The sequence below is a fragment of the Staurois parvus genome, unplaced genomic scaffold (genome assembly GCF_062004578.1).
Source record: "Staurois parvus isolate SC_StPar_1 unplaced genomic scaffold, SC_StPar_1.0 ptg000618l, whole genome shotgun sequence".
Classification (NCBI taxonomy): Eukaryota; Metazoa; Chordata; class Amphibia; order Anura; family Ranidae; genus Staurois; species Staurois parvus.
The window spans coordinates 1698525-1714413 of NW_028318414.1; the positions used below are offsets into that span (position 1 = coordinate 1698525).

Below are 15889 nucleotides of genomic sequence, written 5' to 3' on the forward strand. Positions count from 1 at the left end.
ACTGACACCAATGATGGGGCACTATTCCTCCCACACTGACACCAATGATGGGGCACTATTCCTCCCACTAACACCAATGATGGGGTACTATTACTTCCACACTGACACCAGTGATGGGGCACTATTCCTCCCACACTGACACCAATGATGGAGCACTGTTCCTCCCACACTGACACCAATGATGGAGCACTGTTCCTCCCACACTGACACCAATGATGGGGCACTATTCCTCCCACACTGACACCAATGATGAGGCACTATACCTCCCACACTGACACCAATGAAGGGGCACTATTCCTCCCACTGACACCAATGATGGGGTACTATTACTTCCACACTGACACCAGTGATGGGGCACTATTCCTCCCACACTGACACCAATGATGGAGCACTGTTCCTCCCACACTGACACCAATGATGGAGCACTGTTCCTCCCACACTGACACCAATGATGAGGCACTATTCCTCCCACACTGACACCAATGATGAGGCACTATACCTCCCACACTGACACCAATGATGGGGCACTATTCCTCCCACACTGGCACTAATGATGGGGCACTATTCCTCCCACACTGGCACTAATGATGGGGCACTATTCCTCCTACACTGGCACCAATGTTGGGGCACTTCCTCCCACTGACACCAATCAGAGAGAGAGAGGAGGGAGGTAGGGAGAGAGGAGAGAGAAGAGAGGAGGGAGATAGAGAGGGGGGAGAGGAGAGAGAGAAGGGGGGAGGGGGGAGAGAAGGGGGGAGGGGTGAGAGAGGGGGGGGGAGAGGAGAGAAGGGGGGAGGGGGGAGAGAGGGGGGGAGGAGAGAGGGAGAAGAGAGAGAGAGAAGAGAGAGAGAGAGGGGGGAAAGAATACACAAGGCTGGCTGGAAGTGTGGGCGGGGCAGACACAGGAGGAGAGGGCGGGAGGAGCAGGGACAGCTTTCTCTCTCCTCTCCCGTCTATGTGAGGGGAGGGGGGGGAAACTGTCAGCACTGGGGACTGCATATGCTGACAGATCCCCTGCAGTGCTGGAGGGGGGGCAGCCGTGGGGGAGCATACAGGAGCTGACCGTATGCAGGAGATGGATAGGGGAGGTGACTGGCGGCACATAGAGCATAGAGAGAAATGCATGGTCCTCTATGTGCCACCTGGCCCCCTCTCCAGCCGGCTCCATAACTGACAGGTTCTCTGTCTCCTCGCCGCTGAGCACACACACGAACCCGCCCGAGCACGCCCCCCTGGCCAAGCACAGCCCTTTGCAGCGACAGCACTGATCCCTTTTGCCTGGGGGTGGTGCTGCCCTCCTGAAAAGTGCTGCCCAAGGCACATGCCTTGCTTGCCTTGCAGCAGATACGCCCCTGACCATTATATTATGTTTGGACATGGTAAGTGTATTCCACATGCTGAAATTACTAGTGCACAAGAAACATATATTTCAGGAGTGGGCTGACTTAAAATACAAAAGAACATAGTTTCAGGTACATTTAAAGTTTGTGCAAGTAAAATTCTGGAAACTATGTAACTCTAAGATTACAATCCCAGTGCATTCTTTATTCATTCTCCGCTTCTTTTGACACGGTTGACCATCCCCTCCTCCTCAAAAAACTACACTCTCTTGGTCTCAGCAACTCCGCTCTCTCCTGGTTCTCCTCCTATCAATCGCAGCGCTCCTTCAGTGTTGCCTATACACTGCCACCTCCTCCACACTCCATCTCTCTGTAGGAGTCCCTCAAGGTTCTGTCCTTGGACCCCTTCTCTTCTCCATCTACACCTCCTCCCTTGGTCACTTGATAAACTCCCACGGCTTCAATTACCATCTCTATGCTGATGACACACAAATCTGTCTACCCCTCACCTCACCCCTTCAGTTTCCACCCGCATCGCTAGCCTTATTAAGCGACATATCGGCTTGGATGTCACTCCACTTCCTCGAACTCAACCTTTCCAAAACTGAGCTCCTAGTATTCCTCCCTGCCCGCGCCACCCCCACTGACTTCTCCATAAATATCGCTAACACCATCCTCAGTCCATCCCCTCATGCCAGGGTACTAGGTGTAATCCTAGACTCCCATCTGTCCTTCCAGCCCCAGATCCAATCGCTGACAATCATGTAGACTTCACCTCCGCAACATCTCCAAGATACGACTGTTCCTAACCCCGGAAACCACTAAGCAACTTATTCACTCCCTTGTTATATCTCGCCTCGACTACTGTAACTCCCTCCTCATTAGCCTACCTCATCGCAGGCTATCCCCTCTTCAGTCTATCATGAACGCCGCTGCCAGACTCATCCAACTCACAAACCGTTCTGTATCCGCCACCCCTCTCTACCAGTCCCTCCACTGGCTCCCAGTTGCCCAACAGATAAAATTCAAAACACTAACAATGACATATAAAGCCATCCACAACACTGCCCCAATTTACATAACCGATCTTATCTCTAAATATCACCCAAACCGTACACTCCGCTCCTCGCAAGACCTCTTACTCTCTAGCTCCCTTATCTCCTCCTCCCATGCTCGTCTCCAAGACTTCTTCAGGGTGTCACCTATCCTCTGGAACTCCCTACCCCAATCTATCAGACTCTCATCTACTCTACTTGCCTTTAGGCGATCACTGAAAACCTATCTCTTCAGGGAAGCCTATCCCACCCTCTGCTAATTCTGGAATCCTCTACTCTTCCAACCACTACATCCCCCACAGTTACTACCTACTGTACCATTCACCCCTCCCTCTTAGATTGTAAGCTCCAAGGAGCAGGGCCCTCAAATCCCTCTTGTATTGAACTGTATTGTTACTGTATTGTCTCTTACTAGAATGTAAAGCACTGAGCAAACCGTTGGCGCTATATAAATCCTGTATAATAATAATAATAATAATTTATTCAAAATGTTATTTATTATACTTAATAATGTTATGTGTTATACTTAATAATTACACATTATAAATGGTGTAATAGTATCATCAGATAATGATAAAAATGTCAAGGCAAAACATTATTGGTATAAGAACCTTCCAAGTGCAAAAATATTAGGGCCTATTAGCTCCTTCAGAGTGTCCTAATCTGATATTTGGGACAGAATATCAGACAATAAATAATTTAGTTTTGAATATACTTTGTAAGTAGCTGTTACTGTGGTGAAAATAGGCACATGTTATAATGATGTGCTGTTGCTAGTTTTGCTTCATTTGTAATACCATGCAATTACTGCCTATGTAGACTTATTTTATAGCAAACTCTCTTACTTCAAATAACAATGGTTAAAATCAAATATGCAGTAAAGTGACTGTCTGTTAAGGTGGGTACACAATATAAGAAAATCAGAAAAAAAAATGTAATACAATGAACGTTCATTTGATTTTTGTATAATGCATACACAACTTTCAACATCCAATCCAGACTTTCCAAACGAAAATTTCCAAAGGGACAAACTCCCAAATTTTTCTTGTACGTGAACAGAACTAACGATTTTCATTTAATGTGCACTGTGTTTGTATGGTTTTCATACAAGAAAAATCAGATACAAAAGACTATAAATGATCAGAAACAATAAACAAAATTTTTTGTACGATTAGTACCATCCTTGGTTTCAACTTGCTGTGAAACATTGAGGAAAACCAGATGACCGTTCGCCCGATTTTCTTATAGTGTTTATCTAGCTTTAGGTGTATTGTCCCTTAATTGTCATAAAACAAAGCTTTAATACAAGGATAAAGATCTTTATTTTAGCCAAGTGACTTTATTTTTCAAACATCAGTGGATTCAGGTGAAAATAACAGTCACTTTTCTGAACATAAGGATTGTCACCCTAGAGTGTTAGCTTTCTAAATTGTGCCTACAGCATATATTCTGCTTTACTAGTCTATAGCCATCTGTATGCAAAACTGCTGAACTGATTATTTACATGCAGCTGGGTGGGGCTCAACCATTGAAAAAGAGGTATATGTGTACACCAGCAAATTATAAACCTCATTTCATTTTCTAAATTACAACAGATTAGACAGATATATTGACTGTGCAGCCTAGGCTATGGCATAGGGGATCAAAAGGATTTTCTGCTTCTTCTGCTGGCCCTCAACACAAGGATCAGACCTCTGTTGGGTTGCTTCATTATTGAAGTATAATAGCATGAACATAAGTCCATTGGTATTGGTTATTCAGTAAATGATGATGCAGCTGAAGGAAATGGAATAGTTAAAGGATGGTAGGTCTGCCCAAAAATGAATATTTCAGTTTTTGGCAGATGCTGGAGAGTTATACCAAACTACAGTGTTTATTTTCTCAATAATGTGGTTAGATCTCTGCAGTAATTACAGTGGGGTTGGACTCTAATGTACCACTCAACTCCTAATTATTGCAGTCAAAATTGGGAGTAGGCACACTAACAAAATAAAACAATGCCAGTGAAAAATAAAAGCATTTTGCTCTCATACATGAAGTAACTAATCTCCAAAAGACTTTGAACTAAAGCATCAGATAATAAAGTCAATTCAATTAAGTTTATACTAAAACTATGCTCAAGCAACCATATCCTTTAAACAATGTAAGACAAGTCTGTTGTGAAAAGTATATCACTGACAGCTTATAGCTAGGTTTAGGCAAGGCAAGGCCCAATTTTTGATCCCATTCACAGCGCTGTATGGCTCCAAGACAGCCTATTAGTATAAGTCCAATATATCACTCTTCCTGTCCCTAGATCCACTCCCCATGACATCATCAGTGTAATCCAGTAATCACAGGCAGAAATAGATGGGATCTGTCACTATGAGGCTAGAATAAAAGAGGCCTAGACACTGTCAGAATGCATCTCTAAACACACCATAACGTGAATCCCAGTGGATACCTCTGCTGTTCAAATCATCAATGGCCTTTTTCTCCCTTTCAACAAGCCTATTACCCTCAATATCTTTTTTGAGGACCTAGGATTGGTACTCTTCGAGAATAACCAACCTTATGGTGCATGAAGAAAGGGATATTCTCCACTTTTGTCCTCAGAAGGTTGTGTGTCCTGCCCAGTTGGGTTACCACAACCTGGGCAAATGTAAGTTACTATGTCTATTATTCCATTTTAAACCAATATTTTTGAAGATAATATTATTGTGTACAAACCACATCATAGGGACTCTCTCGCCTCTCTTCTTATTTTTCTGGTAGACACCTTGGCGTTTCCCTGCTTCCTTACCTGTTCGGTTGGTTTTACCTTTCTGACCCCTGAGGGCTACCTTCACGAGAATAACCACTGTCATGTGCATGGAAGTGCTCTGCCCTTATATAGAATAGCACATTGCCCATTTTTTTACTACATTATTTACAAATAAATCTGTAGTGTTGCGCTAAGTGAAACATCAACTAAAATGAAAACAAACAAAAGCACAATTAATACATATCCAATGAAGGACAGAAAGAAAGGTGCTCAATAGTGAACCAATGCTGGAAATTATAGTGCAAATAGGATTAACATATGTGGAGAAGTCCTTATAGGGTATATAGAACAGTTCCCTTTTTTTTGCAAGGAACAAAAAAATACCAGACATCTTCTGGGACTCGGGCGGAGCCTCCCTTGTGACGTCATCGTGTAAGAATTGCTATTTCTACCGTTCCTTGCTGTTTAATGATTTATGATTGCAATTTAGTTCATAATGCTTGCGTTTCTGACTGCTCAATAAATGTTTTTTTAACTATCTGCACTATGAGAGGTGCCTTTCTTATTTTTATATGAGTGTATGTCAACCCTACAAGATTCGGGACGGTTTGAAGAGCCTCTGATGATACATGTGATCTGACTTGAGTTATATGAGTCTGGATGTAAGTATTCCTAACAGGCGTTTGTTGACCCCCCTATAGTCAAGGGGTCAAAGGATCTGGTAAGCCTCCAATTTGTTATCACAGTGGTGCAGTATTCACGTTGGTAGTTATATTGGAATGAAGATTTTCAGCTATTCATAAAAAAACAAGGGGACTGTTTTATATACCTATAAGGACCGCTCCACATATGTTAATCCTATTTGCACTATCATTTCTGGCATTGGTTCACTATTGAGCACCTTTCTTTCTGTCCTTCACTGGATATGTATTAATTGTACATCATTTGTGCTTTTTTTTTGTTTTCTTTTTAGTTTATGTTTCACTAAACTAGAGATTTATTTGTATTTGTGATTTAGAGAGGAAATCCTCTTAGTGTGTAGGCACAGAGTATGCAAATATAGGCTAAGTGCTAAAATGCAGATGCCTTTTTTAAGGTGATCATGAGTTTAGGTTCTAAACTTGCATCCTTTTGTTAGAGCAGACTTTCAGTACTTACCACCCTAGATCCACCCTCTAGCTCTCAGTGAAATATTACTGATCACTAGAGATGTACACATTGTGAGAAGGGAGGGACCATGGCAGAGGTCAGACATAAAAGATAAAATCATTATTTGTATATTGAGTGTTCTAGGTTCAGGGGGTGCCAGGGATCTGGGATAAAGATATGTGCAGACATCTGTCAATTAGACCTGTGCACACTGGAAAATTTTGTTTAGTTTCGGCTGCATTTGTTCATTAAAGAATTTTGATTCCTCATATTGGTTATATTGACCCGATTTGTTTTCAGGATTCGTTTTGTCCAGGTGGATTCAAAAAATTTTGCAGTTTTTCCAGAAGATTGCTTTATATCTATAGATATGGAAGGATTCAATATTTTTGGACACCAGTTTACCCACCAAGAGAAATGGCATGAGCTAATTGGACAATATCGACTGGCATCATGTGCCTCCAAATAAATGAATGGAATGAAATTCGGGTCCATTTGTTATCCGAATCCGAATTATCAATCAAATTCGAAAATTTAATCAATTTCCCCATGGGCCCAAACTACTATCGCATCATGTGACATCATCCAAATTACTTTTTTTTCTGAGTTGTTCACATTCGTTACTATGTCCATTCAGAGATTTGTATTCATATGAATCTCCTAAACTGAAATTTTCATTAGAAAAATTAATCGAAACAAGATGCACAGGTCTAGTGTCAATTTCTGCTTCTAACTACTTATTTCATGCTTATCATTTATATGTATAGTATTAGAGAAGGATTTAAAAACAAAGAGGGAAATGTAGTGAGCATGAGCAGAGATTCACCTTTACTGCTCTTTGAGAAGTTTGGCATGAGCTAGAAAGCAGAAATTTTAAATTTGATTAAGAACACCATTAAGAAGGTTCTAGAGTAACATCTGGAGGTCAGAGAGTGAGAGTGGCCTCTGGAGGTCACAGAGTGACTTTAGTAGCTTTAGAACCACTCATGTCACATGGAGTAGCCCTTATGGGGTTAGTCTTGATATTATCAGTCATGTAAGGCTCTAGGGTACTTGATGGATGACGTCTGATGGGTAGAGTCTTGATATGTCATTCATGTAGTCCCAAGATCAAAGTTAGCAGTACAAATAGGTCACTGATGTCAAATCCTTCTTAGATACCAATATGTTTTTATTAAAGTAGGATTCCATTTTAATAAAAAAGTGATATTTCTATTTATATGCTGATCTACAAATAATTTATGTGTTGTTTGGTTTCAGCTGCGGTTTTAGAATCTGTGTCACTAGACAGGAGCATTCCTGAAAGCAGTACCTCTACAGATACATCAGAAAATAGTCCCTGCCGATCCCCATCAACTCCACGTCATCTCCGGTACCGGCCAGCAGGAGGTAATAAGAATGTTTCTTCCAGTGTCTGAATCAATATATTAATACTAAGAAAATCGGTTACAGGATAACATGGGAGCAGATCAGGTTGAGATTTTGCAGAGTTTACGTGTGTTTTTTAAATTTTGTCTTGCCATCGTGAAGTACAGCAATATAGAATTAGGAATTTGGCTTTTTTTATTTAGAAAATGTATCATAGAAGAAACAGGTAAATCCATTGTTAACGTACACCTTTGAAAATTCAAGTTGCCTGGCACCATGCTTATCACTTGTTTCAATGCCTTAAATAATATTTCCACTTCTGCTGTCAAATTTGAGAAAATCCCACTATATGTTTGTTATGTGTTCCCATTCATACATCATGCCTAAAAATAAATTTTTTTGTAAATATTTCTTTCCTTTTTGATGTTTCCCAGGATGAGGTGTACTAGCTGATGGTTTCTTGAACAATGTTAGAGTGAGCCTGTTCTATGTCTGTCCTCCTTAACAAACAGTGCAAAATGCCTTTACCCTTTGCTTGCAGAAACAGTGTTAAAATCTAGTTACAAATGATAACATAGATATGACTGCATACTACAGACAGGGTTAAAAAGGGGCAAACACAGTGGTCCAGCCTCTTCATAAACAAAGAAAACTACCTAGAATCTTTCATTGCTGGAGGGTCCAATATAGAGCATCTAAAAATAGGTAAGCTGCAATTTCTACATACATTTGAAGTTTGCTATGTGAGCAATGTGTAATAAATATAGAGTTGGTGTTAATCCAATTTGGCTGCAAAAGTGGGAATACACTTTAAAGTATATGTAAACCCAATCACTAAAATCTCATAAAAAGCTTGAAAATGTTAATGTTATTTCAAAAGCTTCAAAATAATACCAGATGATCTTGCCATGAAGGTCCTTATTCAGGTACTACCTGTTACAGAGCGACAACAAGTAAGAGTTTCCATTAAAAAAGTGCCCGTATAAACACAGTTTCAGCACCAGGGAGATCTAGTGCCAGCAGATTTACCTACAGTTTAAAACTATTCTTAATATTTTGTACTGCAAATGTGAGATTCAACATCTGTTCTCCGGCTGCTGCATTTTGCCTGGTGCACATACATCCTGTTATAGATAAGATAAATATGACTGCAATTCTATTTGAATGCTGTTGAATCTTAGGCGAATGTCCATATGGGCTTTACTTGGTGAATCTCCAAATGAGTGCTTCATAGGACTCCTAGCAGGCTGTTGCAAGCATTTTGCATCCACAATTGAATTCTCTTTTTCCTCTAAAGCCAGCCATAGATGGATCGAATCTGAGCCGGTTCAGCAGGGGTGGGCCAAGATTTGATTCATCTATGGGCAGGCTGATTGTACCTAAGTCGATCCATTGATGGATTTGGGTTTAACCAGCCTGTTGGATGTTTAGCATGCGATTACTGCCTGCAGCTATAGCCACTAGTAGTAACCATTGTGTTCTCCCGGCATGGGCAGCTCCCGAACAGGAGAACAAAATAGCTCCGCAGAAGGGATTCCCCCATCAACTCTGACTAACTTCTATATTCTTATGTTGTAAAAATGATTTATTTTAGAAGCTATAGTTAGCTGGACATTGACTGTTCCTTCAAATAGATGTTTATTAAGGCACTGCTCAAAAAGCATACAGGGTACAAAAATATTTTGGATAGAATGCATTATAAGTAAACTTAATATAGATATGTATTGATTCTGTTATATCTATAATAGTGGATATCACATAATCAATAAACAATGTTACAACATATGTTCCATATGGTCTGAATACCCATAGCAATTTTACTTTTCCATATAAAAGGTTCGAGTAGGTAAGAAATGGAAGAGGGAAGACTTATGGAGAGGAGGGTTAAGGAAGTATGGGGAGCTGATCAAGGTAGAGAGGGGAAGATGGGGGACCATAGAGGTAGAGAAGAGGATCAGGGTTGTCCCCTGTGGCTTACCCCTGCTCTTTTTCTACAAGTTGTGGAGAGAATGTGGCTGTACAGTTAGGCTGCTTTCACACTAATCCGTTTTTCTTACGCTTTTGTGGAAGAAAACCGCGTGCCCATGTTTTCCTATGGAGCTCTTCACACTGATCTGCTGTGGGTCAGGTGTGCTTTTTAAAATCCTTCTTGCTGTATTTTTGGAATGGTAAAAACAAGCACCAAAAACACATCTCCTCAATGAAATTAAAGGAAAACACATAAAAAAGAAGTAATCACGTCTTGTAAAATCCACGTTAAAATCGCTGTAAAAACCCATGTGCGTTTTTGCTAGGATCAGTGTGACAGTAGCCTTAATGAATAAACAAAGTCTTTATCAACTCTACAGTCAATGTCTCAAAAATAGTTTTCTAAGAGGGGTGGGAAAAAAAGTTTCTGAGTTGAGAGGATTCTTTATAAACACTCCAAGCAGCTCACACGTTGTGGAATTTATTCATATTATCCTTATCAATGGATATGAGAAGTCCCATGTGCATTATCTCATTTAGAAGGTTTGTCCTTTCCCAAAGTGAGAACGCCTAGGTGGATTTCCATTGTCTGGGCAGAAAAGATGGCCTGTCTGGCAGAAAAGAGGAGGAAAAATCTCAAAGATGGCTTTCTGGTCTCAGAGATTGAGCGTGCGAGTATAATTAAAATTCTATGCAGTTTACAGTGCTGTCAAGAGATACCTAATTATATAGTCTAAACATATTCCAAAATGATGGCTAGGTTGCCATTCCCACCAGATATGACATTGAATTTTCCTCAGAATTTCATTAATTTATCACTAAAGAAGACCTTGCTGTATACATTGCTTTTGTGTGAAATAGGTTTTATGTTGTTTGCTAAAGCAGATATAGACTAAGTGTATTTATAAAAAATCAGAGACATTTTATACCTTTGGAGATAGACAGCTATGGGAACTTTTTTTATTCTGCCATGGTAACTAAAGCTCAAGGTGAAAAATATATATTTGTACTCAAAAGATTGATTTATGAAGAGTGTCGTCATGGTAACCTTCCATGGATGAGCTATTTAGTACATGGAGATATACTTTGTGAATATTTGCATATAGCTATGTCCCAGCAAAATACTTGTTGCTATTGTTAACAATGCACTGTTGTTTCTGTATTAGTATGGCTATTGTCAGTCAGATATATATAGTTATGAGAATTATATTTCTACAAACCTTAAAGCAGTTTTAAACCCAAATACAGACATTTATTCTATTGTAGTTTACCAGTTCTTAGTTGTGATTGCTGCATTAGTTTTGTTTTTAAGTTTCATCTGGTGATCTGGCCAGCAAGTCTGTTTGTTTTTTTTTTTTCAAAAGAACAAGCTCTCTTCCAGATGTATCAGTTTACAGGGATTAGACAACCCATTTAATTTAACACTGGCAGAGGTACTTACAATGATCAGCTTTTATTTATTTGTATAAAACCTTTATTCCAAAAGAGAAACTGATTAAAACTAATTATAAAGTGTGACTGGAGTTTGGCTTCAATGATGTGTTAGTGTATTTAAGTATTCTATTATATCTAACACTCTCTTTCCCCCAGACTGACAATGCTGCTGTCTGCTGTGCCCCGTGTGCTCATTCATCCAAAGTGGGGACACTCTGGTACAGGAGTTGTGTTACTGGCCAGATCACCAGGTAAAACAAAGGGAAAAAAGTCTAAAAAAAGAAAACTAATGCAGCCACCACATACAATGATTGGTAAATTGCAAAATATTACATTTTTGGTTTTCAGAATATTACCAATAGATTATAAATAGATTGGGCCTAAGGCAATAAGTGACAATATAATTGTGACCTGACTTTTATTGTATCTGTACAATTGGGATGAAAATATATACATATATATATATATATATATATCTATATATATATTATGCTGACATTTGGCTCCAAGACTTTTTCAAAGAAAAAACAGAACCATATCTAATGTAGCAGACATTTACACTGGATAGATGTTGTCATTTAACAACCTAACAGAAAGTGAGTATAGTTTGCTCAGTTAAAGTAGAACTATAGGCAAAACTTTTTTTTTTCATTATGGATAGAACAAGGTAGGGTTATAACCCATGTCAGATTTTTTTTTCACCATTCTAGTCCCATTGCAGAGATTTCCCTTCACTTCCTGTTCCATAGCCAAACAGGAAGTGGGAGGATATCCCTACAAATTAAGGGAACCAGAACTAGTGTCCCCATTAGATGTTACTCTTCTGAGCACAACTCAAAATTTTAGATTTTTATTTACTTTCACTTTCAGTGATAATGGTAAACAGGACAAATACAGAGGGTGAATCTCCCTAATGGAGGACTCAGACAGGCATTCTAATCCCTCTGCACTCCATCCAAAACTAAAAAAAAAAAAAGGTTTGCCTCTAGGTATACAGTAAAAAACAATGCTGTTTTTTTTTTCATTTTCCTTGCATCTGATTGGGTATTGGGTACAAAGTGAATCACAACCTCATTCACTGAGCTCTGGGGAAAATGAGTACAAATGCATTTGCAAAGTGCACAGTCTATTTGCCTTTAGTAAATCAACTCTATATTTTTAAATGCATCGGTATGAATGCACCTTTAGTCGGCTGAGTCATACAGTAACCAGTGAAGAGCTGGGCACCCCAGACAGAGGATGTGTCTGAACAGAGGTATAATAACAAAAGGAGCCTTTAATGGCTTTGGCTGTCTAGATGATTACTGGAGAAATGATTCCCAACCCATCATCTGGTAAGGTTTTTGTGCCTATGGCAATCAGACTTTGCAATTGGTGTCAATATAAACACACAGAGATGAAAAAAAAAGTGGGTCACTCTCTTGGATTAGCAGCTGCTTTTCCTGTTAGAACATTAAATGTCCTTATGACAATTTTCTTCATTTTAAATTTGTATCAGTAACACCCCTTTTTTAGTGTGCTTAGATTGCATGTTTTGGTTAAAGAAAAGCTTTGAAACAGTTGATAGAGTCGATGATCATGGTACCAATAGATTATCATATTTGGGTAATGAAAGGTTCACTGTAATTGAAAAACTGGTAAATCTTTAACTTTTCCTGTTGGGTTAAGGAGCTCAGAGATAGAAATTCCAGGTATTTGTAAGGTTGATTAACCTCTTCCATACCGGGCACTTTTACCCCCTTCCTGACCAGGCCAATTTTCAGGATTCAGCGCTTTCACACTTTGAATGACAATTGCGCGGTCATACAACAATGTACCCAAACTAAAATTTTATCATTTTCTTCACACAACTAGAGCTTTCTTTTGGTGGTATTTAATCAACACTGGGGTTTTTATTTTTTGCTAAATTAACAAAAAAAGACTGGAAAGTTAGAAAAAAAACACGTTTTTCTTTGTTTCTGTTATAAAAGTTTGCAAATAAATAATTGTTCTTCATAAATTTAGGCCAAGATGTATTCTGCTACATGTCTTTGGGGAAAATAACCTAAATTAGGATGTATTTTTTAGTTTGTAGGAAAGTTATAGAGTTCACAAACTATGGTATAGATCTGAATATTGATCAGTCCTGAAGTACTGACAGCCAGTCTAATTTCTTGAGGTCCAAGAATGTCAGAACAGTACAGATATCCCCCAAATGACCCCTTTTTGCAGAGTAGACAGTCTGACGTACTTCATAAGAGGAATGGCGAGTTTTTTGAAGTTGTATTTTTTTTGTCATTTTTTGGAAAATGAAAAAATTTTAAAAATTATTTTCACTATTTATTTTTACATACTGTCACCAGTGCAGTACAGCATCATAATATAACTGGCAATTTTTTTTTTTATTATTATTATTATTATGTTTAATTTTCTATTACATTTTTTTTTTTTTTTTTTAAGATTTTTTTTTCATATCTCACTATGACCAAAGTAGTACAATGTTACCATAATAACATTGTACTACTTTGGGGAAGTGATCAGTATTTATTTTTTACACAATTTGCTTATAGCAAAGAATTACTTTGCTATAAGCAAGCATTTACCTGAATGACATCGATTCATTCAGGGTTTTTTTTTTTTGTGCTTAGCTGTGATTTGGCCACGGCTAATCAGATGAAACAGCTGGGCTGTGATTTGTCCAGCTTGTGCTTGTGATCGCTGTGACCATTCACAGCTAGACACATTAGTATACAGTGGATGGCATGAATGAAGCCATCCATTGTATACAACTGTCATGTGACCTGCTGTGATTGGTCACAGCAGGTCACATGGTACCGGCAACGGGGTCGGTACTCAGATCTGTCATCGACCCTGTCCGAGGTACATGGCCGGTGGCAAATCGCGTGGCTGCGTGGTTGTGCAGGTGTGCAAACTGCGTATGCCCAAAAGGATGCCATATGGCGTCCACCCGGAAGGGTAAGGGTTTTTGCCAGCCGCCATTCGGCCATAGGAAAGAGATTAACATATCGCAATCATACAACCTGAATTCCAAAAAAGTTAGAACTTTGTATAAAATCTAAAAACAGAATGCAATGATTTGCAAATCTCATAATCCCATATTTTATTCACAATAGAAAACAGAAAACATATCAAATGTTTAAATGGAGAAAGTGTACCATTTAAGAAAAAAATAAGGTAATTTAGAAATTGATGGCAGCAACACGTCTCAAACAAGTTGGAACATGGCAACAATAAGTTGGTAAAGTAAGTGGTACTAACAAGGAAGAGCTGGAAGAACATTTTACAACTAATTTGGTTAATTGGCAACAGGTCAGTAACATGATTGGGTATAAATAGAGCATCTTAGAGAGTTAGAGTGTCTCAGGAGTAAAGATGGGCAGAGGTTCACCAATTTTTGAAAAGCAGTGCCTTCAAATTGCCAAACAATTTCAGAATAATGTTCCTCAATGTAAAATTGCAAAGACATTAAGTATATCATCATCTACAGTACATAATATCATCAAAATAATCCCAGAATCTGGAGAACTCTCTATGCACAAAGAACAAGACCGAAACGTAGTATTGGATGCCCATAATCTTCAGGCCCTCAGACAGCACTGCATTAAAAACAGGCACGATTCTGTGATGAACATCACTGTATGGGCTCAGGAATGTTTCCAAAAATCACTGTCTGTGAACACAGTTGCTGTAGCAATCAAAAATGCAAGTTAAAGCTCTATTATACAAAGAAGAAGTTATATCTGAACATGATCCAAAAACACTGCTGTCTTCATTGGGCCAAAATTAATTTAAAATGCTTTGTTGGAAAGCGAAAAACTGTTTTCTGGTCACATGAATCAAAATTTTTTGTTTACAAACTTTTTATTGAAAGAATTGGTAAAACTGATACAAAATTCAGTATACAGTGGATACATACAAAATATTTTGCTCAGAAATAGCGAAGAACAATTTACAACATTGCATCCAATGATCCATATTTACAGATTGCAAAAGAAAAAAACATGAAAATAAACAAAAAAAACAATAACAATAAGGCAATTTCAAATCACATTAGAGAGATTCAGTAAATTCAAGTGTATACAGAAGATCAGAATAGGAAGACGTACCAGGAGATGACCAGTAGGTAGGACAGGTATCAAGAAAGAAATAATAGAAATTTTACATTCTTTTTGGGAACCATGAGTTCTGTTTCTGCTGAACTAAAGAGGTATTAGAGCAGCACATACTTCCAACCAGATGATGGCTTCATTGTAGAAGAGTCTGAGTGCTTAACTGGCCTTCCTGAAGTCCAGACCTTTCACCAATTGAAATATTTGGTGCATCTTGAAACAAAAAAAGCAAAAAAGAAGACCCAGGACTGTTGAGCAATTAGAATCTTATACTGTATCAAGCAAGTATGGGACAATATTCCTTCCCCAAAGCTCCAGCAACTGGTCTGCTTAGTTCCAAGATGTTTAAAGAGTGTTGTTAGAAGAAGAGGGGATGCTTCACCATGGTAAACATGGCCCTGTCCCAACGTTTTTTGAAAATGTTGCTACCATCAATTTCAAAATTACCTTGAAATATAAAGGAATAATAAACCATACAAAAGCTGCCTCCATCCTGAAACACTCCCACTCTAAGCTTGTGCCATTGCAGTCCATGCCTTCTTGTACCTTTTAAAATAAATTGTTATGTACAGTATCAGATTTCAGTATATGTACAATTAAACTTTTTCAAGATGCCCTTAAAGCATCGTAATAATACAATCATGTGGTAAAAGGAAGTACTTCTTCGTAAAATTTTTGTCTTTACAAAATATTTGAACAGGCAAACAATAGATACATTCAAAC

General features: G+C 38.7%; 1 protein-coding gene across 1 annotated transcript in view; it reads left to right on the forward strand.

Moving 5' to 3' along the window:
- RASGRF2 (Ras protein specific guanine nucleotide releasing factor 2) overlaps positions 1-15889 on the forward strand; it is a 454295-nt gene that overhangs the window by 333642 nt on the left and 104764 nt on the right. Inside the window, exon 16 of the mRNA XM_089693224.1 lies at positions 7548-7676. Coding sequence (XP_089549350.1) covers positions 7548-7676 — 129 coding nt within the window. The remainder of the gene's footprint in view (positions 1-7547; positions 7677-15889) is intronic.